The sequence below is a fragment of the Arvicola amphibius genome, chromosome 1, assembly GCF_903992535.2.
Source record: "Arvicola amphibius chromosome 1, mArvAmp1.2, whole genome shotgun sequence".
NCBI lineage: Eukaryota > Metazoa > Chordata > Mammalia > Rodentia > Cricetidae > Arvicola > Arvicola amphibius.
Window position 1 is genome coordinate 179273125 of NC_052047.1, and position 23217 is coordinate 179296341.

The following is a 23217-nucleotide window of genomic DNA, read 5'->3' on the forward strand; positions in this document are numbered from 1 at the left end:
GTGTGTGTGTGTGTGTGAGTGACTGAATGGAACTCACAAGATACCTGTGGGAGTTGCTTCTCTATCCATTCTGTGGGTCCTGGGGATTGAATTCAGGTTGCCAAGCTTGGCAAATTCTTTATCCACTAAGGCATCTCATTAGCCACAATGGATGATTAAATGTTTGATATATGTGTTCACTTTATCAACTTTTCCTCATAGCTCCACACTCATCCTTCAATATATGCTTGGTGGTAACAGAAATTTTAAGCATTTCTTTCTTTAAAAAATGAAATTGTTCAGCTTTCTCAGTAGAGGGCACCTAAAGGGAGGTGACTGTAAAGGGGCTTTCCTGTGGCTTCCAGCTGCTGCAGAGTGGGCAGTGATAGGGCGCAGTGCATCCAGAACACATGCTCAGACTCTGTAGTCCCTCAGCAAACCGGCAGCCACAGCTTGGAGACCACATCCCTCCAGCCCTTGCCCCTGGGAAACTGACCCAGAAGAGGCCTGTTAGCACCAGTGTGCCAGCGCTCTCTCCAGTCCCCACAAACTCACCTGAGTCTTGGCCCCAGACGACTTTTGCCAGGCTCTCTTCCCTATTATATTCTTTTCATTCTCGAAGTCCTCCTTCTGTTCACATTAATAAACAGAAGAAAACCTCTGTTGCCATGGTTTATTTAAAGAATTATTGGAAGTGACACCAAGAAAATTCATAAAATAAAAATAATTATGAGCTAATCTTAAATTAAAATATCAGCACTTCAAAAACTTCAAAAAATATCACTGCTGCATATGAAAATTTAGGTAACCACTTCTACCAAAGTAGAACTAACTAGAAATAACTAATTTAGAAATTCAGAAAGTCATCAGCTATTTTTAATAAGCAGATAGAATACTACTTAACTTTTAAACTTGAAAAGTTTATATGGATCAATAACCATGCCCCATTAGGGCACCCCTTCCACCTCTTGTGGCAATTGGATAATATCTTTGTTCCTGGAGTGGTTGACCAGTACTAGGGAAACTAAGTGACAGCCTTCAAATTATGGCATTCAGCTCGTATGGTAATGCCCTTGGGCTCTGGCACAGATATCAGCAGCATCAGCTCTCACCAGAGTAGCAGTTTGCCTGTGCCCGTAAACCCAGTACTTGGGAGGTGGAGGCAGGAGGATCAGGAGTTCAGTGTCATCATAGGCTATACAGGTAGTTGGAGGTCAGCCTGGGTGACCTCCTGCCTGGAAAAAAATCTATATTTCTGATTCTACTAATACATCTGTATAAGTCAGGTATTCTTAACTGAGTTATGCTGTTCTAAACAATATTTGTATAAGTATTAGGAATAATTTTACAGGGAAACCCTGTCTCGAAAAACCAAAAAAAAAAAAGTATTTTAAATTTGCTTTAGAATATACTTAAAAGTTACTACTTAACTGTTTCCTGGTTATGGAAAAACAATTTGTGTAAACTTTCTGTGTTTCAGAAACCTTTTTCCAAAAAGGACGAAGGAACTCAAATCAGTTGTCCATAGCGCTCCTGGATGGAAGTTATTTGGTAAAGTTCCTCCCAGAGAAAATATTCAGAAAACATCCAAAATTATTCAGCAGGTAAGTACTCATCTGAACGTGCAGTTTCGGAGCTCCTGAAGCATTGCTTGCTGCGCATGAGGGTCAGTGTAGCAGGACCACCCCAAACTTAAGGATAGGCTAAGCTACACAGCGAATACCAGGCCAACATGGGCTACATAATGGGGCCTGTCTCAGATAAAGCAGTGTGGCGAAGCATGGTTTTATTTTTAAATCATTTATTTTTATCTCATGTATATGAATATTTTGCCTGTATGTTTGTAAGTGCACCATGCATGTACCTGGTACCAACAGAGGTTAAAAAAAAAAAGAAAGAAAGAAAAGTCACCAGGTCCCCTGGACTGGAGTTATAATGAATGTGAGTTGGGATGGTACTGGGAAGCAAACCAGGGTCCTCTACAAGAGCAGTAAGCTCTGTTAACTATTAACAGCCCCCAAGCATTATTTTCTTGAAAATGAACCATATTCATTTTCATTTTTCTAGATACAAACTTGGAAATTATAGGTACTTACTGTAGTTGTCTTATGTTTTCTTAAAAGACAAGCCACAGTATTTCTGAATATGTTAAGATTGTGAAATTCTTTGAAGTAATAAGACATTGATTCACTTTCTGGTTATCCTTGAGTATCTAAAGGGTAGAGGACGCCAAGCTTAGCTGATCACTCTGACTGCATACTTTATCTGCCGAGATGTGGTGGCCATCGCTGCTGTGAACAAATGGAGCTGGGACAGAAAGTAGAGGGCTGCCCCGTTGTTTTTGAAGCTTCTGCTTTCTGCCTGCACTGAAAGGTTCTGCCCTTGAGCATTGCCTCGTAATTGCTTCCTAGTGATTTAGAAGCCAAGTCTTTTTAATATTTGTATTACCAACCATATGGAATTCCTAAAACTTATTTTGACTCCTAAACTTGTGCTACTCAGCACTCAATTAATGAGACTGGAAAGTGGTGAACCTGGCTCAATTTGGACTGTTCTAAAACTCTGAATTGTTGTTTAAAAGGAATTTTTAAGCCTGACATGGTGGTGCACCCCTTTAATCCTGACATTTACACTTGGGAGACAGCAGTAAGCAGATTTCTGTGAGTTCAAGGCCAGTCTGATTTACATAGCAAGTTCCAGGCTAGCCAGTCCTGCATAGGGAAACCCTGTCTCTAAATAAGTAAATTCTGTTTTCTCTTGTCCAGTTGTTGTTTCCAGATTTAATATAGCCAGCATCTATAAAAAATAATGTTAAAACTTTAGTCATTATTCATATTAGAAAAATATCTTTAAGGAGTTAATAATGTTTCTTTTGTTTCCCAAGTAATAATTATTTGTTTTTTAGATTTCATCCTAGTAATAGTTTTTGGATCTCTAAGAACACGGCTAGGTGTGGTGGCACCTGCCTATAATTCTCAGCTCTCTGGAGGCACAGGGAGGAGGGAGGACTGCAACAAACCCAAGGGCAACCTAATCTACATAGCAGGTTCACATCAGCAGTAATGCTTGTCAGACTCTGTTTCAGAAACAGACAGAAATGAACAAAGATTAAAGCACTGTTGTGTCAGGGGCTGTTTTTCAGCTTGCTAGCATCCCTCAGCACTGCATAAACTGGGTTAGTGGTTTCTGTGTGAAAGCCCTCAGCTTTATATGGAGCTTGCAGCCACCCTGGGCTACTATACCCTGCCTCAAAAAAAAAAAAAAAAAAAAAGAGAGAGACATGATTAGTTTCATTTACAGATATTAAAACAGCAGTTTATTGCTGCTTTAGAGTGCTATGATTCCCAAATCTTATGCCTGCATACTTTGGTATGCAGAGGAGACACATGAGTTATTTATATTTTTGATGCAGAATCAGTAGAATCCCACTTTTGTCAGGCAGGGTGTAGCTGTTAATAAAGAAGTTGTTTTGATATTAAGTGACACTAAATTCTTTTCAATGACATTATCATTGTCAATAGTTTTTATGAGATGAGTATGAGAAAAATACAGGAACTATATAAAAAATAGTATGGATTTAAAATAAGGGTGATAGATGTGATAAATCTTCCTCTGTCCCACCAGCTCCCAAATAATGACATGGAGATGTCTTATTAATTACAAAAGGTTGGCCTTTGGCTTAGGCTTGTCTCAACTAGCTCTTCTTTTTATTTTAATTTTTTTTTAATTTTACATGCCAGCCCCAATTCATCCTTACTTTCCTTCCCCACTCACCCACCTCCCCCATCCACTCCATCCACTCCTCAGAGGCTCTAAAGCCTCTCTTGGGGAGCCAGCAAAGTCTGGCAGACCACGTTGAGGCAGAACCAAGCCTCTTCCCCCGTATTAAGGCTAAGTAAGGTATTCCACCATAGGGAATGGGTTCTAAAGAGCCAGTTCATGTACCGAGGATAAGACCTGGTCCCACTGCTAGTCCAATAATGGCTCCCTCTATCAAGATAATCCCTCATTACTCCCCCTCTCCATCCCACCCCAACTCAGCCATCTTGAACCTTCATGTTCCCACTCCCCATCCCCTTTCATTCCCCCCCGCCCAGTTTACCCAGGAGATCTTAACTATTTACCTTTCCTGGGGCCCTCCATGTTTGTCCCTCTTAGAGTCTTCCTTTTTACCTAGCTTCTCTGGGGTTGTAGATTGTAGCCTAGTTATCCTTTGCTTTATGTCTTATATCCATTTATGAGTGAGTACATACTGTGTTTGTCTTTCTGGGTCTTGGTTACCTCACTCAAATTTGTTTTTATAGTTCCATCAATTTGCATGCAAATTTTAAAATGTCAGTGTTTTTTTTCTGCTTAGTAATACTCCATTGTAAAAATGTACCACATTTTCTTTATCCATTTTTCAGTTGAGGGGCATATAGGTTGTTTCCAGGTTCTGGCTATTACAAATAATGTTGCTATGAACATAGTTGAGCAAATGTCATTGTTGTATGCTTCTGCATCGTTTGGGTATATGCCCAGAAGTGGTATTGCTGGGTCTTGAGGTAAATTGATTCCCAATTTTTTGATAAACTGCCATATTTACTTCCAAAATGGCTGTACAGGTTTGTACTTCCACCAGGAGTAGAGAAGTGCTCCCCTTACTCCACATCCTCTCCAGCCTAAGCTGCCATCAGTCTTTTTGATCTTAGCCATTCTAAGGTGTAAGACAGGTGTAAGATGGTATCTCAGAGTTGTTTTGATTTGCATTTCTCTGATGGTTAAGAATGTTGAGCAAATCCTTAACTGTCTTTTAGCCATCTGAGTTTCTCCTGTTGAGAATTCTGTTTAGATCTATCTGTACTCCATTTTGTAGTTGAATTATTTGGTATTGTGATGTCTAGTTTCTTGAGTTCTTTGTATGTTTTGGAAATCAACCTTCTGTCAGATGTGGGGTTGGTGAAGATCTTTTCCCAGTCTTTAGGCTGCTGTTTTGTCTTATTGACCATGTACTTTGCTTTACAGAAGCTTCTCAGTTTCAGGTCCCATTTATTAATTGTTGCTCTCAGTGTCTGTGCTACTGGGGTTATATTTAGGAAGTGGTCTCCTGTACCCGTGCATTCAAAGCTACTTCCCACTTTCTCTTCTATCAGGTTCTGTGTAACTGGATTTATATTGAGGTCTTTGACCCATTTGGACTTGAGTTTTTGTGCATGGTGATAGATATGGATCTATTTGCATTTTTCTACATGTCAACATCCAGTTATGCTAGCACCATTTGTTAAAGATGATTTCTTCTTTTCATTGTACAATTTTGGCTTCTTTGTCAAAATCAGGTGTTACTAGGTGTGTGGATTAATATCAGGGTCTTCAATTCAATTCCATTGATTCACATGTCTGTTTTTATGCCAATACCAAGCTGTTTTTATTACTAAAGCTCTATAATAGAGCTTGAAGTCAGTAATGGTGATGCCTCCAGAATTTCCTGTAGCATGAATAATAAAAAAACTGAGAAACAGATATTGGGGTTCGAGCTGAAAATCAGAAAAGCAAAACAGCCAAGCCACTAGAGAGCTCTTACCTCTTTGAAATCTTCAGACTGAAAGAAAAATAGTTCCTTTCTCATCCTGCCTTATATTCCTCTGTACTGCTGGGATTAAAGGCAGGCACCACCCTGCCTGACCTCTGTGGCTAACTAGTGTGGCTACTGGGATTAAAGGTGTGTGCTACTACTGTCTGGCCTGTATGGCTGACCAGAGTAGCTTTTTTGCATTCTGATCTTCAGGCAAGCTTTATTTATTAAAACACAAATGAAATATTACTACATTTCCTTTTCTGTCTAAAATAAAAAAAGAAAGCTATAACTAATGTAAGAAAAGCTATATATTGGAGGCTGGAGAGATGGCTTAGAGTTAAGAGCATTGACTTCTCTTCCAGAGGTCCTGAGTTCAATTCCCAGCAACCACATAGTGTCTTACAACCATCTGTAGTGGGATCTGATACCCTCTTCTGGCATAAAAGTGTACATGCAGATAGAGCACTCATACATAAAATAAATAAATCTTTAAAAAGAGGCTTTAAAAAAGAAAGAAAAGCTATATACAATAAGTACATTAACTATATTCAATATATACAGGCAATAAATGCATCAACAATGTCCATTTTTAATTTTGACAAATTCAGAGAAAATACTCCATATCTGTCCTATCTTGGTGAGTTCAAAGTCTTGTTCCTAATTTATGTTCTATCATAACTTACTTTCTGTATCTGGTAAACAAGGAAAACTATAACCATAACTATATAGTCTTCAACTCCCTCAGAGACCCCAGAAGGAAATATTATTAACTGAGTAAGCAGGAAGCACAAACCTGTGACGTCCAAAAATGTGAGAAATGATAGAAACAGCTAACTGTCTAGACAGTCACCCACAGTTCACTGCAACATTGGGGCATCCATCTTTGGCCTACATTCCTAGTATATCTGACAGACTTTTCTGTGAAAAAGGATTTTTCTGAAGGACTGTTTCTCCTTGTCTTGGCAGTTTGGGGCAGTTACTTTGTTTTGTATCCCGCTTGTTCAATAGGATAGCATACTTTCAGCAGTTGAGGCAAGGGCCTTTTCTTGCCCAGTGGCTTACTTTGTCCCAAAGGAAGTAAGCTTTATGTGGAGGTTCTTCACTGCCCATCATCTTCTCTGAAGTGGATTTGTGCTGCCAGGAGCCGACATGTCTCATTGTCATAAAAAAAAAAGGAGCCTATGTTATTAAAACATCTTAAATGTCATATTCTGTAGATCTCTGGAGTGTTTGAAGATGACCTGTCTATCTAAAATATATCTGTTTGACCTTGAAAACATAACTAATGTGACTATAAGTTCGGTTATAATTGGTGATTAACTACTAACCTGCATTTTCTTATTATCCTGAACAGTTGGTAATAATTTTCAAGTACTAGAGGGGCTGGAGAGATGGCTCAGAGATTAAGAGCATTGACTGCTCTTCCAAAGGTCCTGAGTTCAATTCCCAGCAACCACATGGTGGCTCACAACCATCTGTAATGAGGTCTGGTGCCCTCTTCTGGCCAGCAGGCATACACACAGACAGAATATTGTATACATAATAAATAAATAAATATTTAAAAAAATTTTCAAGTACTAGAAATTCCCTTTCATTGTTAAATGAATGTTATAGGGATAATACCTGAACAAGAGTAGAAATGTATGTACATTATGTTCTAGCAAAATTAACCTCAAATTTGTATCAATATACAAAATTTGAATACAATATACAAAAATTCAATTTAATATAAAATATTTAAAACTAGTAGTTGCTTTTAAAAGTATATCCAATAATCTACCTTTTTATTTTATCATATCTATATCCTTCCTTTTTTCTTTTCAGAGTAGATTTAATAATCTACTCTTTTATCAAGTTCCTTTATTATACAGGATTGTTGTGGCTATCCTGGGTATTTTGTTTTTCCATATGAAGATGAGTGTTGTTCTTTCAAGGATACAAGAGCATTATTCCACAGCAAAGTCAGGTGTTATTCTGATAGGTCTGCCTTTATATGTTACTTTGCCTTTTTTCTTTGTAGCTCTTAATATTCTGTCTTTATTCTGTATTTTTAGTGTTATGATTATTATATGGAGAGGAGATTTTTTTTTTTGAGTCCAGTCTGTTTGGTGTTTTGTAAGTTTCTTGTACCTTAATAGGCATATCCTTCTTTAGGTTGGAAAAGTTTACTTCTATGAGTTTGTTGAATATATTTCCTGTGCCTTTAATCTGGTTTTCTTCTTCTATCCCTATTATTCTTAGGTTTGGTCTTTTCATGGTGTCCCAGATTTTCTAGATGCTTTGTGTTAAGAATTTGTTGGATTTAATGTTTTCTTTGACAGATGAATCTATTTCCTCAATTGTGTCTTTAATGCCTGAGATTCTCTCTTCCATCTCTTGTACTCTGTTGGTTATCCTTGCAACTACAGTTCTTGTTTGTTTACCCATGTTTTCCATTTCCAAAAGTCCCTCGGTTTATATTTTCTCTGTTGTCTCTATTTCAATTTTCAAGTCTTGAACTGTTTCTTTCATTTATTTGATTGTTTTTTCTTGGTGTTCTTGGCTTTCTTTAAGGGATTTATTGATTTCTTCCAATTGTTTTTTGTCTTTTCCTCTATTTCTTTGAGGGAATTTTTTATTTCCTCATTAAGGGCCTCTATTATCTTCATAAAGTTATATTTTTATTTTTTTGTGCGTGGTTTTTGAGACAGGGTTTCTCTGTAGCTTTAGAGCCTGTCCTGGAATTCTATCTGTAGACCAGACTGGCCTTGAACTCTGCCTGTGCCTCCCAGGGATTAAAGACGTCTTTAAATTTAAAGTTATGACTAAAGTTAAGTCATAAATTTAAATTTATGACTGCCCAGTCATAAATTTATTTTTAAGGATTTTCTTCTGCTTCATCTGCGTTGGGATGTTCAGGTCCTGCTGTTGTAGAACCACTAGTTTCTGGTGCTACCAGGATTTTCTTTATGTTGTTGAATGTATTCTTATACTGCCATCTTACTGCCATCTACCCATCTCTTCCTCCTGTCATTACAGGTAGAGCCTGTGGCTCCTCCAGTGGTCACTCTTCCCCCAGGTGCATGTGGGGTCTATGACTTTGGTGGTTGCTGATGGTGGGGGATGGTTGGGTTGGGGTAGGGGTAAGCTGCTGCTGCCTGGTCAATGGGATTGCAGTAGTTGGGGGAGGGACATGAGATGTGCCCTAGGGGCTAGGACCTAGAGAGCAGGGCTGTCCAGCTGGGAACTCAGAGACTCATCTCTTCCTCCAGGTGCTGGTGGGACTTGTGGCTCTGGTGGTCACTGAAGTGGTAGGGGATAGTTGGGGAAGGGCGGGGAGGATATTGCTGCTTGCTGGCTGGGGCTGTGGTAAGTGGAGGTGGGTCACAGGATATACCCTTGGGGACTAGAGCCTAGAAAGCATACACTCACCTCTTCCTCCAGGTGTAGGGCCTGCTGATATGGCAGCTGATGGTTGCAGGGGTGGGGAGTATGCTGCTGCCTAGTTTCTGGGGCTGCAGTAGGTGGGGGGGGGGCATGAGATGTGCCCCTGAGGGCTAGGACCTAGAAAGCAGCTAGCTTTTATAACTGAAGTTAACCCATAAAAGTATGGGGGTGGTGGTGTTTCGAGACAGGGTTTCTCTGTGTAGCTTTTGGAGCCTGTCTTGGAACTCACTCAAAAACCAGGCTGGCCTTGAACTCACAGAGATCATCTGCCTGCCTCTGCCTCCCGAGTGCTAGATTAAAGGCATGCACCACTACTGCCTGGCTCATTTTTAAAAAAGATTTATTTATTATGTAATGTATACTGTGTTCTGCCTGCATGCTAGAAGAAGGCACCAAATCTCATTATAGATGGTTGTGAGCCACCATGTGGTTGCTGGGAATTGAACTCAGGACCTCTGGAAGAGCAGCCAGTGCCCCAAATTAACCCATATTTTTAAATCTATGTTTTACCATGTGGTGTTACCTCTCTTCCATCTCCTGTTTCCTCTCCATGTCTGGCTGGAGACTTTGCCTTTTTTCTTTCCAGAGACTTATCTCCAAAAGCCTGGCCATACCTCCTGCCTAATTATTGGCTGTTCAGCTTTTTATTAAATGAATCACAGTAATATATCTTCATACAGTGTACAAATATCCCACAACAGATAGTGTCTAATCTTAAAACAAGATTTTAAGGAGTTTGTATAGTATGCAACATACATTTGTCCAATTATGGTGTATTATGTAAAAATAATATCTGGAGGCTGGAGAGATAGTTGAGCAGTTAAAAGTGAGTATTGTTCTTGCAGAGGACCTGAGTTCAGTTCCCAGCACCTACATCAGGTAGCTCATAACCATTTGTAACTCTGACTCCAGGGACACTGACACTGTCTTCTAGATTCCATTGACTTATGTGCACATACCACACACACATACAACTAAATATATATAAAAAGCAATGGGGGCTGGAGAGATGGCTCAGTAGTTAAGAGATATCTTACTATTCTAGAGGACCCACATTTGATTCCCAGCATATGCTTGTGACTTCACCTCCAGGGAATCTTAACAATTCTTGCTTCTGAGGGCACCCCTACATATATGGCATACATAAATACACACATACACATAATTAAAATTAAAATAAATTAAAAAGTGAATTAATTAAAAGTAAAATAAAATCAGCATAATAGTGCATGCCTATGATTTTAATTTTGGATTTTAGGATGTCTTGCAGGAAAATCTCGAGTTTCAGGCCAACTGAGGCTATCTCAAGGGAACAAAAAAGGAAATGACCTTTTAACGTGTGTGTGTGTGTCCGCGTGCGCGCACGCGCGCACACTCACACACATTCACACATATGCATGTGTTTTAAAGAAAGAGTTTCACTTTGTAGCCCTGGCTAACGTAGAACTCACTCTTTAGATGAGGCCAGCGTCAAACTCACAGAGATTTTCCTGCCTTTGCCATCTGGGTGCTGGGATTAAAAGCATGCACCACTACACCTGGCTTTATGTGTATTATTTTTTAATGCTTAGAGTTAATATATTCTTGCCAGATTGTGGTGGTACAGTACTTGTGAGGCAGAGCCAGGCAGATCTATGGGCGTTGCGGGCAACCTGGTCTACAGCCAAGACTGTGACACAGAGAAACCCAATCTTGAAAATAAAATAACCCCCCCCCAAAACAAAACAAAAAAACCACAAAAACATATTCTTTTGAAAATATTAATTTTATGTATATAGGTGTTTTGTCTACTTGTATGTCTGTATGCATCATGTATGCCTGGTACTCTCAGAGGTCAAAAGAGAGTGTCAGATCCCTGGGACTGGAGTTAGAGATGTGAGCTGCTGTGTGGTTCCTCTGGAAGAATAGCAAGTATTCTTAACCACTGAGCTTATTCCAGCCCCTACTAAAATATTCTTAAACTCTTCTGCTGTTGTTCTGAGATGATCTGATTAAACTCAGGTGGACTAGGAGCTGGCTGAGGTGGAAGATGACTCTGAACTCCTGTTCCACCTGGTTTCATCTCCATGTAGTTGGCAGACACCTGTGTGCCACCACCCTGGTTTAGACAGTACTGGGGATTGACCCTAGAGTCTCTGTTATGCTAAGTAAGCACCCTCCCAGTTGAGTTATATTGGCAGCAATCTATTAAGATATCCTTACTGAATCCTTCAAACATGACTACTTATTAAATGGAATCACTTTTTATTTCATTTAGTTTAGAGTGTGCTATAATAAAATTGCTACTAAGACACTGAGAACATTGTTAAAAGCTCAGAACCTCTTCCATCATAAAATTTAGCATGTACTGTGAAATTAACTTTTATCTAGCTGAATGTGGTGGCTCATAACTGTATTTTTAAAACTCAGGTGCCTGAGGTGGTAGGTTGTTGTTAGTTTTGTGATTAGCTGGAGGCTAGCCTGGGCTTTACGTGGGAGGGCTATAAAGTGAGACTGTTGAAAAAGAAAACCTACCAACCAATCAAAACTTTTGTTTATAGTTTTTCTAGATCAAATTCTTCCTTAAGAAACCCAACAGTGGGGCCGGAGAGATGGCTCAGAGGTTAAGAGCACTGGCTGCTCTTCTGGAGGTCCTGAGTTCAATTCCCAGCAAACACATGGTGGCTCACAACCATCGGCAATGAGATCTGGTTCCCTCTTCTGGCCTGCAGGCATACATGAGGCTGAACACTGTGTACATAATAAATAAATAAATCTTAAAAAAAAAAGAAAAGAAACCCAACGGTCTAGCTACTGAAGGCTTGTTAAAGTATTCAGTCTTTCTGTTTTCATTTTTCATGACTGGTGTGCATATGTATGTACTTGAATACCACAATATATGTGTGGAGGCCAGAAAGCAATTTGGGAGTCCCTTCTCTCTTTCTGCCAGATGTGTCCTGGAGAATCCACTCAGGTTATCAGATCCTCTGTAATTGCCTTTGCCTCCTATGACCTTCCTCCTATGCCTTCCCTGTTTGTTTACCTCCCTCTGCTATTCTCTCTCCCAAAACTGTCTTTTATTCATGGTGGGCATGGCTTTCTCTTTATAGTAATGTACATGTCCAACTTTATGTTGCTAACTTGAAACACCTTTCCTTAGCATTGATGTTTGAATTTTGTAAAGCATTAAGAATAGAAAACTAGCCGGGCGGTGGTGGCGCATGCCTTTAATCCCAGCACTCGGGAGGCAGAGGCAGGTGGATCTCTGAGTTCGAGACCAGCCTGGTCTACAAGAGCTAGTTCCAGGACAGGCTCTAAAACTACAGTGAAACCCTGTCTCGAAAAACCAAAAAAAAAAAAAAAAAAAATAGAAAACTAAGCCAGGCAGTGGTGGTACACGCCTTTTAATCCCAGCACTCTGTGAGTTCGAGGCAGCCTGGTCTACAGAATGAGTCCAGGATAGCCAGGGCTACACAGAAAAGCCCAGTCTCAAAAAAAAGTATAAAAACGCTGTATTTGTGACCTTTGACCCTGTATTCATTTCTAATGAATTTTTAGACTTAAGAGTCTGAAATGGGAAAATAAAAAAGTGTTATCAGTACAACCGTGAAAAAGTTGATACTGTATCATGTTTTAGAATTAAGACTGTAGAAAGGGGGCTGGAGAGATGGCTCAGAGGTTAAGAGCATTGCCTGCTCTTCCAAAGGTCCTGAGTTCAATTCCCAGCAACCATATGGTGGCTCATAACCATCTCTAATGGGGTCTGGTGCCCTCTTCTGGCCTGCAGGCATACACACAGACAGAATATTGTATACATAATAAATAAATAAATATTTAAAAAAAAAAGACTGTAGAAAATGAATTATAGTCCTGAAAATGTATTGAAGTCAAAATAAATTCCTGCTCCATGTGGTGATGTACTTCCAATAGTCCCTAACTTAGGAAGAGGAGGTAGGAAACAGGAGTCCATGGTCATCCCTGGGCTCATAATGAGTTCGAGGTCACCCTGAGATACAGGTAACCCTTTTCAAAACATGCATATATGAGCAAATCCCTTTGAACATTCTAAAGATGTCTCATTTGACTTTTGAGTGGCTAAGTAGTAAGATACAGGGACCAAGCATGGCATGACAGGCTAGTGTGTAGCTACACCCAACTTTTTATGTAGGTGCTTGGGGTTCAGACTTAGTTCCTCACTCTTGGAGAGCAAGTGCTCTTAACTGTTGAGCCATTTCCCCAGCCCCCTTGGGTAAATTTTTTAATTAAAATTTTATGTGCCGGGTGTTGTGGTACACCCCTTTAATCCCAGCACTCGGGAGGCAGAGGCAGGAGGATCTTTGTGAGTTTGAGGCTAGGCTGGTCTACAGTGAGTTCCAGGACAGCTAGGACTACACAGAGAAACACTGTCTTGAAAAAAAAAAAAAAACAGTAAATGAACAGAACAGAATAGAATTTGATGTATGTGGGTGTTTTGCTTGCATATGTGTCTGCAACACATGCGTACCCCATCCCTACAGAGGCCAGAAAGGATGTTGGATCCCTGGAACTGAAGTTACAGATGGTTATAAATCACTAGGTGGTTTCTAAGGATCTAACCCAGGCCCTCTGGAGAGCAGCCAGTGCTTGTAACTGAGCTGTCCCTCCAGCCCAGGTAATATTTTTTAAAGTATTCACAAATCAGTAGCCGTATTCTTAAGTATGAGTATAATGCTTATGGGCCATAATTCCTCTTGTTTTTAATGGAAGGGCACTTGTCAGATTGTACACTAAACAACTAAACAGGAATGTAAGGTTTCATTTACAATTTTTTTCTGAATTACTAGTGACACAATAATACTTTTATGAAATATAATACATCATAGGATGATAATTTCCCCCATCACATTTTTAAACCTTTTAAGCTTCCTCCTTTTGGCCAGTGAGATGATGACATAGAGGGTACAGTGTTGCTCCAAGTCTGATGACATGAGTTCGATTTCAGGTCCCATGTGACAGAAAAAGAGGACTGATTTTGAACGCTGTCGTCTGACCTCCACACATGCATACTCATACATACAAATAAAAAATGTAGTAAATTTAAATGTATTAAGTGTTTTTTTCATGTATTTACACATATATATTAGATGTATTTTCCTGTAACTTACTTCAAGAAAGCCTCACCATATGTAATGTGCTTATCTTTATGTGTGTGAAATTTAACCATCATGTTTTATATAATTTTTCATATATAGAAGAAATTTCCAGGTAAAAGTTGGATAAATATTCTTAAAATATTGTTAATATAGTAAATTATATTAAAAATCTGGTCGATTTTAGTGTCATCTGTGTTAGCACTAAAGAAACATAAAAATGCTTAGTGGTAGAACACTTGCCTGTCGTGCACACAGCCCTATTTCCTTCCGTTACCAGCAAAGGGAAACAAAGCTAACATAAAGTATGTTCTAGACTAATAGCAAAATCACACAGACAGAGATTGGGATCAAGTTCTGAGCCACAAGAATATTGACAGTATTGTTTTTTGAGGATGATCACATGGGTTGTTTTGCAAGTGTGAAATTTCTGCTTGTGGCCTTTTGAACCATTAGTGAATGATATTAAAAGTTGAGTTTCTAGTATCAATTACAATGTCATTCATTTGACCTGGATTTTGGCTTTTCTAAATTAATAGATAAAGTTAGAATATAATTAGTTTGTCTCTGACCTCGAAACTGCAAACAGGAATGATTTAAAATGAACATGTTATGAATAATTATAGTATAGTTGGATCCTACATTGACTATACCCTTTTCCATCTTCATTTCAATCTGACTTTTTTCTCAGTAGAAAATGAATTATTAATATGTGTGTATGTGGCATTATTTCTGCGTTTTCCTTCATGTGAAAATGAGACTTTGTACTTGGATGCTACCCAGGTTTTCCATCAATACTCATGCCAGTCTCTGAATGAAATTTGAATTGAGTAATTAAATCACTTTAACAGAATTCAGTTAGCAAGAAAAAATGTTGTATAATATTGATTTCTGGGCTGAGATGTAGTTCAATGGGCAGAACACTTGCCTACCATTGCATTAAGTCCTGCTCAACATAAACTAGGTGTGGTGGCATATGCCTATCATCCCTGCACTCACAGTGGGGAGAATGAAGAGACGGGACAGGAGCAGCTACATAGCGAATTCCAGGCCAGCATGATCTGTCTTCAAAAAAAGGTCACACGACTTAAGTCTTTCTTTTTGACGAAGTTTTTGTTGTTTGTGAACAAGTTCTTGGACTTTAATTTTGCTTAACTATAGATAACCTTTGCATAAGATTTGACGAAATACTGCAGAAATAATGTTCTTTAACATTGTTAAGTTGTCCAATGACTGGGTTGTGTTGAGATTTTATTCCTGCAAAGTACTTAAGCTTATTAAAATGTAAATGTTTTTTCCTCTTTTGTCACCTTCAAAGTGTAGTGAATAACTTCCTTTTGGTGTGTTTTACATTCATAATTGATAAAATTATTATGTCTTTCTTTTTATGAATATATGAATTTCATCAAAGTTTATGTAACTTAAATATTGGGAGAAGAACTCAAACTGGGCTTGTACTTGTTAGAGGGGGATATGAGCCTTAACAGCAAAGAATGGTGTGTGTGAGAGGGAGGGCAGAGAGAGATCGAGATGACAAATTAAACAGGCTAAGAGAATTTGAATGTCAGTCTTTCACCATGATCAGAAAAGAGTCTTGGAAATAAGATACAAGCTTAAAAATACTCTGCTATTTTATAGCATTAGTTCTTTGACTATCAAAGTTATGTTAAAAGTTTGATTCTCTAGTTATCTCAGACCTATATATTAGGCATGGCTTAAGATGAGAATTAAAAAATTTGCACTAACAACTGTCATATGACGTTTATGGTAAGGTACTGCTGTATACCAGACAGTGATGAAATTTTGGGGGCTAACATCTTAATTAAGCTTTAACTTAAATATGGGTTTTTTCTCCCTTAATTTATAGGTTGTGGAATAAAACTTAGGATCAGCAAAGACATTTTAATTCACCAACCCTTTCCACTTGGAAATTTTCCTGGCTTAGATCAAGTTGTATTAGAGTTCATTTGTCTCTAGCCTTGAGATGGTAGAGATGCTCACATGGAGCTTTTCTTTGTTTCTGAATCTTGTTCTGGTGTTTGCTAAGCTGCGCATAGTGTGGAGAGATAGGATTTCCTTACTCCTTCAAGAGGAGTGTTTTTACAGTCTGAACTTCAAAGTACAGTCCATACATGGATATTAGTATATATTAGGCTATTTTTCTTTCTTCAAGAGAGTTCCTACTACACTAGTCTTTTTCTTCTCAGACTCAATAGTTTACTTTTAAAAATTAACCTTTATTTTATATGTATGAGTGTTTTGCCTGCATGTATGTCTGTGAACCATGTATCTGCAATTCTTGTAGAAGCTAGAATAGGGTATCCTATCCTGAGACTGGAGTTATAAGTGGTTATTAGCTAGCATGTAGGTACTTGCAATTAAACTTGGGTCTTCTGCAAGAGCAACCAATACTCTTAACCACTGAGGAATCTTTGTAGCCCTCACAGTTTTCCTCTTTTTTTTTTTTTTTTTTTTTTTTTTTTTTTTTTTTGGTTTTTCGAGACAGGGTTTCCCTGTAGTTTCTAGAGCCTGTCCTGGAACTAGCTCTTGTAGACCAGGCTGGCCTCGAACTCAGAGATCCGCCTGCCTCTGCCTCCCGAGTGCTGGGATTAAAGGCGTGCGCCACCACCGCCCGGCCTCCTCTTTCTTAATGGTTTTTCAAACAGCATTTCTCTGTGTCATCCTGGCCATTCTGGAACCTGCTTTGTAGACCAGGCTGACCTTAAACTCACAGAGATCTGCCTACCTCTGCCTCCCAAGTGCTAGGATTAAAGGCATGCACCAACTCTTGGCTACAGTTTATTTCTTTAAAAAAAAAAGATGCTATTGCAAGACTTGACTTGTATTTTTTTTCCTGATAGGACTTTTAGCTATAGAACCCAAGGCATCCTGTGGTAGAATATCTAGTGCTAGTAACTGAAAGTGTGGCATTAGCAAACTCTAGTTTTTTTCCCTCTGGCAGAGCTAGAAGGACAGATATCTTGAACTGATCCTAGATTCTTCCTTGAGATCATCTTGCTTTTACTTCAGTGAATGCATAATTTGCTTGACAAACATTGACTGGTATAATTCACATGATTTAGATTTTTGATATAGAAATTAATACATTGAGTGGTATATGCTTTAGTAGAATTATGTTTAGAATATGAGAATATAATTGAGTTATTTTCCACAAATATGATATGTGAATTGTGTAATATAGCGAACTAGTTAGAACTGACCAGGTAGACACATGGGAAAACCTTTTTAGATACAGGCAGTTGAATGAGCAAATGGGAACACATAAGCTGTGTGGGGTTAGTTGGTTGATGTGTTAAGTATTGTCCATATAAATCCACCAACAAGGAGCAAAAGTTTATTTTGGACCATGGTTTCAGGGATTCAGTTCACAACCAGGTGTCTCCACTTCTGGCCTGTGGTGAGGTAGACACTATGATCAGAACCCATGATCAGAGCTGCTTGTGAAGCCCTGTTGCCAAGCCTGATCAGCCTGAGTCTGATCCCCACACTCACATGGTGGAAGGAAGAAACTGTGTAGGAGAGTGGTGGGCTGCATTCCCGCCCCGCTCCCACACAGCTAGCTTTACACCCGAAATAACAACACACAAATTGTATTCATTTAAACACTGCCTGGCTCATTAGTTTCAGCCTCTTATTGGCTAATTCTCATATCTTGCTTTAACCCATATTTAGTAATCTGTGTAGTACCACGAGGGATGGCTTACCAGGAGAGATCTTAGCCTGCATCCATCTCGGAGAGGAGAGCTATGGCGTCTGCCTGAGGCATCTGCCTAACTCTGCTTTCTTTCTCCCACAATTCTGTTCTGTCTACTCCACCCACCTATGTTCTGGTCTATCAGGTCAAGCAGTTTTCTTTATTAATTAACCAATGAGAGTAATACATGGACAGATGACCCTCCTCCATCAAAACTGATGGAAGTCGTCTTCTGACCTTCACATGCATTGTGGCGCACACGCACCTGTGTTTATACATGTACAGCTACACACAAAAATATAAATTGAGAGAGTTGTGAAATGAAAGACCAGAAAGTTTTAAAAAAGAAAAAAAAAGGCTGCTCACCTCATAGCAGATGGGGAAAAGATCCCTAAAATTTGATTCTTCAAAGTCATGACCCCAGTGACCTAACATCCCTGCTAGCCCCATCTCCTACAGGTTGTACTACCTTCCATTGTGCAGCAGACTGGTAACTAAGTCTTTTATATGTGCATCTTTCAGGGACATTTAATATCCAACTCATAACAGCTGACATATCAGGGACTTAGAGTAGATGGTAAAGAATCCTTAGCTATAAGGCTAGAAAACTAGATTTTATCCAAAATATCTTTAGGTAAGGTATTGAAATACCAAATTCATATATATTAGAAAGATAATTCTGGAAGTAGCATAGAAACTAAACAGTAGAGTTGTAGATATGGACATGTAGTTATAGAGGGTCAGTCTGGCATTCTGCTTCTCAAACATAGTGTCTTATTAGCATTATTTAGAATTTGTGTTAAGAATACAGAGGACCCAGGTTTGATTCCCAATACGCAAATGGTGATTCACAGCTGTTACTCCAGTTCCAGGGAATCCTATGCCCTCTTCTGGCCTCTACAGGTACTGCATGCATATATGACAAATGCCAGCAAAGTACCAACATTAAACTAAGAAAAAAATACAAATTTTGCCTGGCATAGTGGCACATCCTTTTAAAACCCCATCACTAGCTGGGTGGTGGTGGTACATGCCTTTAATCCCAGCACTTGGGAGGCAGAGGCAGGTAGATCTCTGAGTTTAAGGCCAACCTGGTCCATAAAGGACAGCCATAACTGTAACACAGAGAAACCCCATCTTGAAAAATCAAAAATAAATAAATAAAAATAAAATAAAACAAAATCCCAGCACTCAGGAGATAGAATAAACAGATCTCTGTGAGTTCAGTGTCAGGCTGGTCTGCATAGTGAGATTCTACATAGTGAGTTCCAAGCCAATTAGGGCTATATAGGAAGAACTTGTCAAAAATGAAAGATGTGGGGGGAGGGAGGAAGGAGAAAATCTTTTGGCAGCACTAAACATTAAATTCTCTCTTTTGTTTTTGTTTTGTTTGGAGGCAAGGTCTCACACTCAGGTTTGCCTGGAAGAGGTGCCATTCATTACCTCCCAAGTACTGGGATTATAAGCATGCACCACCATGCCCAGCTGCTGTATTTCTTTAAAAAAATTACTTACCTTGTTTTTGTGTGTCTGTATGTGTCTCTCTGTGTGTGCACACACACAAATGTTCCATGGCATACATGTTAAGGTCAGAGGACCCCCTGATGGAGTCAGGTCCCTCCTTCCACTGTGTGGTCTCCGTCTCCCTAGTCCTCCTCTGTCACTTTTTACAGTTTGCAGTTCACTGCTGAAATTTCAAGTTGATTGTTGTTAAATACAGTAAATTCATATTTTGAATTATAATGACTCAATAGAGACAAATATTTTGAGTTAGAAAATGTGTACTAATCATATATCTTAGTTAGGGTTTTATTGCTGTGAAGAGACACGTGATCATGACAACGGGTACAGAGGAAAACAATTGAGGTGGCGGCTTACAGTTCCACAGAGTTAGTCTCTTATCGTGGCGGGGAGCATGCAGGCATGCAGACATGCAGGCAGACAGACAGACGTGGTGCTGGGGGAGTAGCTGAGAGTCCTACATCTGGCAGGCAACATGAAGCCAATTAAGACACTGGGAAGTATCCTGAGCATAGGAAACCTCAAAGCCTGCCCCCACAGTGACACACTTCCTCCAAAAAGGCCATAGCCATTCTAACAAAGCTGCACCTCCTAATAGTGCTACTCCCTATTAATTTATGGGGGCCGGTTACATTCGGACTACCACATCATAGAAGAATTATAGGCTATGGTAACTAAGCACTAGTGAATGAAACCTTTGATCACTGTAAGTACATTTAACTTTCTTCATATGAATGATTAATTAATGTCTTATAATTGCTAGATGACTTTTAAAAGTTGTGTGTCTGTGTGTCTGTCTGTCTATCTGTCATGTCTGCACATGAGTTTGTGTATGTACATTCAGGTACCTGCAAAGGCCAGAAGAGGTTGTCAGAATCCCCTGGAGCTGGAGTTAAAGGTAGTTGTGAGCTGTTCATCATGGGTGCTGGGATCTGAGCTCTGATAATCTATATTCTATAAGAGCAACAAGAACAAGTGCTCTTAACTGTCAAGCAGTCTCTCCAGACTCAGGCAGCTTTTTTTTTTAAAGAAAAATATAAAAGTATGAATAAATGAATAAACTTACTATTGATTTTTGGTCAGTTTCTGGGAGTGGATTTCACAAAATTGTAAATGTTTTTTTTTTTTTAAATGCTCAAGTGGGCCTGGTGGTGGTAGTGCACACCTTTAATCCCAACACTCAGGAGGCAGAAACACAGACAAGTGGATCTCTGAGTTTGAGGCAAGCCTGGTCTACAGAGTGAGTGTAAAACAGCCAGGGCTGCACAGAGAAACCCTGTCTCGAGAAACCAGAAAACAAACAAAAAACCAAAGTCAAAAACTCATGGTGAGGTCTTGAGATCATAGGCCCTGGTTGGGTGGGGCTGCTGAATACAGTCCTTTAGTTAAACTGATATAATATCAAGCTGATTTACAAATATATGTGCTTATATCCATAGGAAAACCCTCTCTTGAAAAAACAAACAACAACAACAAAACAAAAAGAAGCTCAAATGGAGAAATTTAAATAATTCTATAAAACAGTTTTTATTTAGTAGAGTTTATTGTGTTTAAGGCTATAATTTATATGATGTATTGGTAATTTGTTTATAATTAGAGGAAGGAGGTGTAGTTATAAGCCAAGACTTTCTTCTCTTGGAGTGTTTATATATGTAGTAGAGTTACAGAAGCCTGAAATCTAAAAGCACCATTTGATTAGAATCTCAGTGTCACCCTTTCGAGAGTTCTGAGCATTACAGTTGAATAGGCCATCTCCTGTCTCAGCAGTTCCATCATTCATCTAAGACACAGAGAGTAACTATCTGCTTAGGTAGATGATACTGCTGAGGGAATAAAACAAAGGGTCTCTAAGACCACACCAGTTTATCTGGAGTACTTCTGTCATTCTTTCTCCTAACACATTTTGGTACTTTTTATATAACATGAATTTATAATTAGGCTGCCCTGGGAAATAAAAAAGAAATTTATTTATTTTCTTGATATTTTATATTCCTTATAGCATAATGCCCTTAATAATAGAGGTTTAATAGTACATACTGAAAATTAGAAAAGTCTCTACATAAATTATATCCTTATTTGCTCTAGGAATATGAAGCACGAACAGGGAGAACCTGTAAAGTACCACCTCAGTCTTCAAGACGTAAGAATTTTGAGTTTGAGCCACTTTCTACCACTGCCCTGATTCTTGAGGACCGGCCATCGTAAGTATTTAGTGATCATTAGGTTCATTATTTATACTTAAAGTTAGATTTAATTGTTCTCACTATTTCATCTAAAATAGAACTTAAATACAGGAAGGGATTTTTTTATTCTGTTTCGTTTTGAGATAGGATCTCATTTAGCCCAGGCTGGTTTTAAATCTAATGTTTTCCTGTTGTACTTCCCAGTGTAAACTTATAGGATGCATCACCATGTATCCTAAAACGAACAGGAAAAAATATATTTTTGATGTTCAGGCTTTATCTTTATAGCCTTACTATGTAGACCTGGCTGTCCTGGAACTTTTTATGTAGAGCAGTGCTGGAACTAAAGGTGTGCACCACCACAACCCAGCCCTTATAAAACACAATCTTTATTCTTTCCAGGAATGATGATGTGTACCTGTAGTCCCTTCTGTCCAGGAGCTGAGGTAGGAGTGTCACTTGAAACCACAAATTTATGATCAGGCTGGGAGATGCATACATACATACATTCATACACACACAGACACATACATACATACATACATACATACATACATACATACCACACACACGCACATCCAAGACTTTAGTCTCAGAGCTGTACCACCACCAATAAAACCAACTTTTTTTACGTCTATTTCTATTTTCAACACAGTATTCTTTATCTTATGACAAGCATTACTAGGGGATTATTTTGGTTTTGATGTCTAATATGTATACCAATCCTTGGCTTTTATATCATATAACTACTGAATGCCAACAAGCTCATTTACTACTACTAAGAATCTATTCTTGGGCTGGAGAGGTAGGTCAATGGTTAAAAGCACTGGCTGCTCTTTAAGAGGACCCAGGTTCAATATTCAGTACCCACATGGCAGCTCACAATGAGTCCAGTTCCAGGCCATCTTCCTGCCTCTGGGTACCAAACATACACATGGTGCCTAGAAGTACATGAAGTCAAAACACCCATACACAGAATAATAATCAATTAAAACATCTTTTCTGGGGGCTGGAGAAATGGCTCAGAGGTTAAGAGCACTGGCTGCTCTTCCAGAAGTTCTGAGTTCAATTCCCAGCAACCACATGGTGGCTCACAATCATCTATAATGGGATCTGGTGCCCTCTTCTGGCAGAACACTGTATACTTAGTAAAGTCTTAAAAAAAAATCTTTTCTTAGGGGTTGGCTACAATTTAGGAGTAGAGTGTATGTTTAGAATGTGCAAGGCCCTGGGTTCAGTCCCTAGCAGGTATGTTACACCCTTACTAAAGCAATACTATTTGTTTCCTAATCTCTTTCCCCCTCTCTGAGTCTCCTGGGTTGTGTTTTTGTTTTTGTTTTCATTTTTCTTTTTCTGTCATCTTGCCACTTCGCTGGTCTGTATCTGTTACCTTGTTGAACATAAAAATAAACAATCTGGTGGGCTGGAGAGATGGCTCAGTGGTTAAGAGCACTTCCTGCTCTTCCAAAGGTCCTGAGTTCAATTCCCAGCAACCACATGGTGGCTGATAACCATCTGTAAATGAGGTCTGGTGCCCTTTTCTGGCCTTCAGGCATACACACAGACAGAATACTGTATACATAATAAATAAATATTTAAAAACAACAACAAAAAATAAAAAATCTGGAGCTAAACAAAAGTAGAATGTTTTGTAGAAGTTTTCAAAGAAGATGAAAGGCTGGGATTGGGATTATAAGGGCATTTAAGACTAAAAATTGTGGCCCTCATACA

The 23217-nt window shown here is 39.0% G+C and overlaps 1 protein-coding gene across 2 annotated transcripts in view; it reads left to right on the forward strand.

The window, feature by feature from the left end:
* The window catches only part of Tbc1d12 (TBC1 domain family member 12), a 70131-nt gene that overhangs the window by 18345 nt on the left and 28569 nt on the right, over nucleotides 1–23217 (forward strand). The window contains exons 2-3 of one of the 2 annotated variants that reach the window (XM_038338089.2): nucleotides 1460–1583; nucleotides 21389–21504. In XM_038338089.2, coding sequence (XP_038194017.1) covers nucleotides 1460–1583; nucleotides 21389–21504 — 240 coding nt within the window. Of the gene's footprint in view, nucleotides 1–1459; nucleotides 1584–21388; nucleotides 21505–21888; nucleotides 21933–23217 lie in introns of those variants that run through there. The other variant, XM_038338090.2, reaches the window with a different exon arrangement.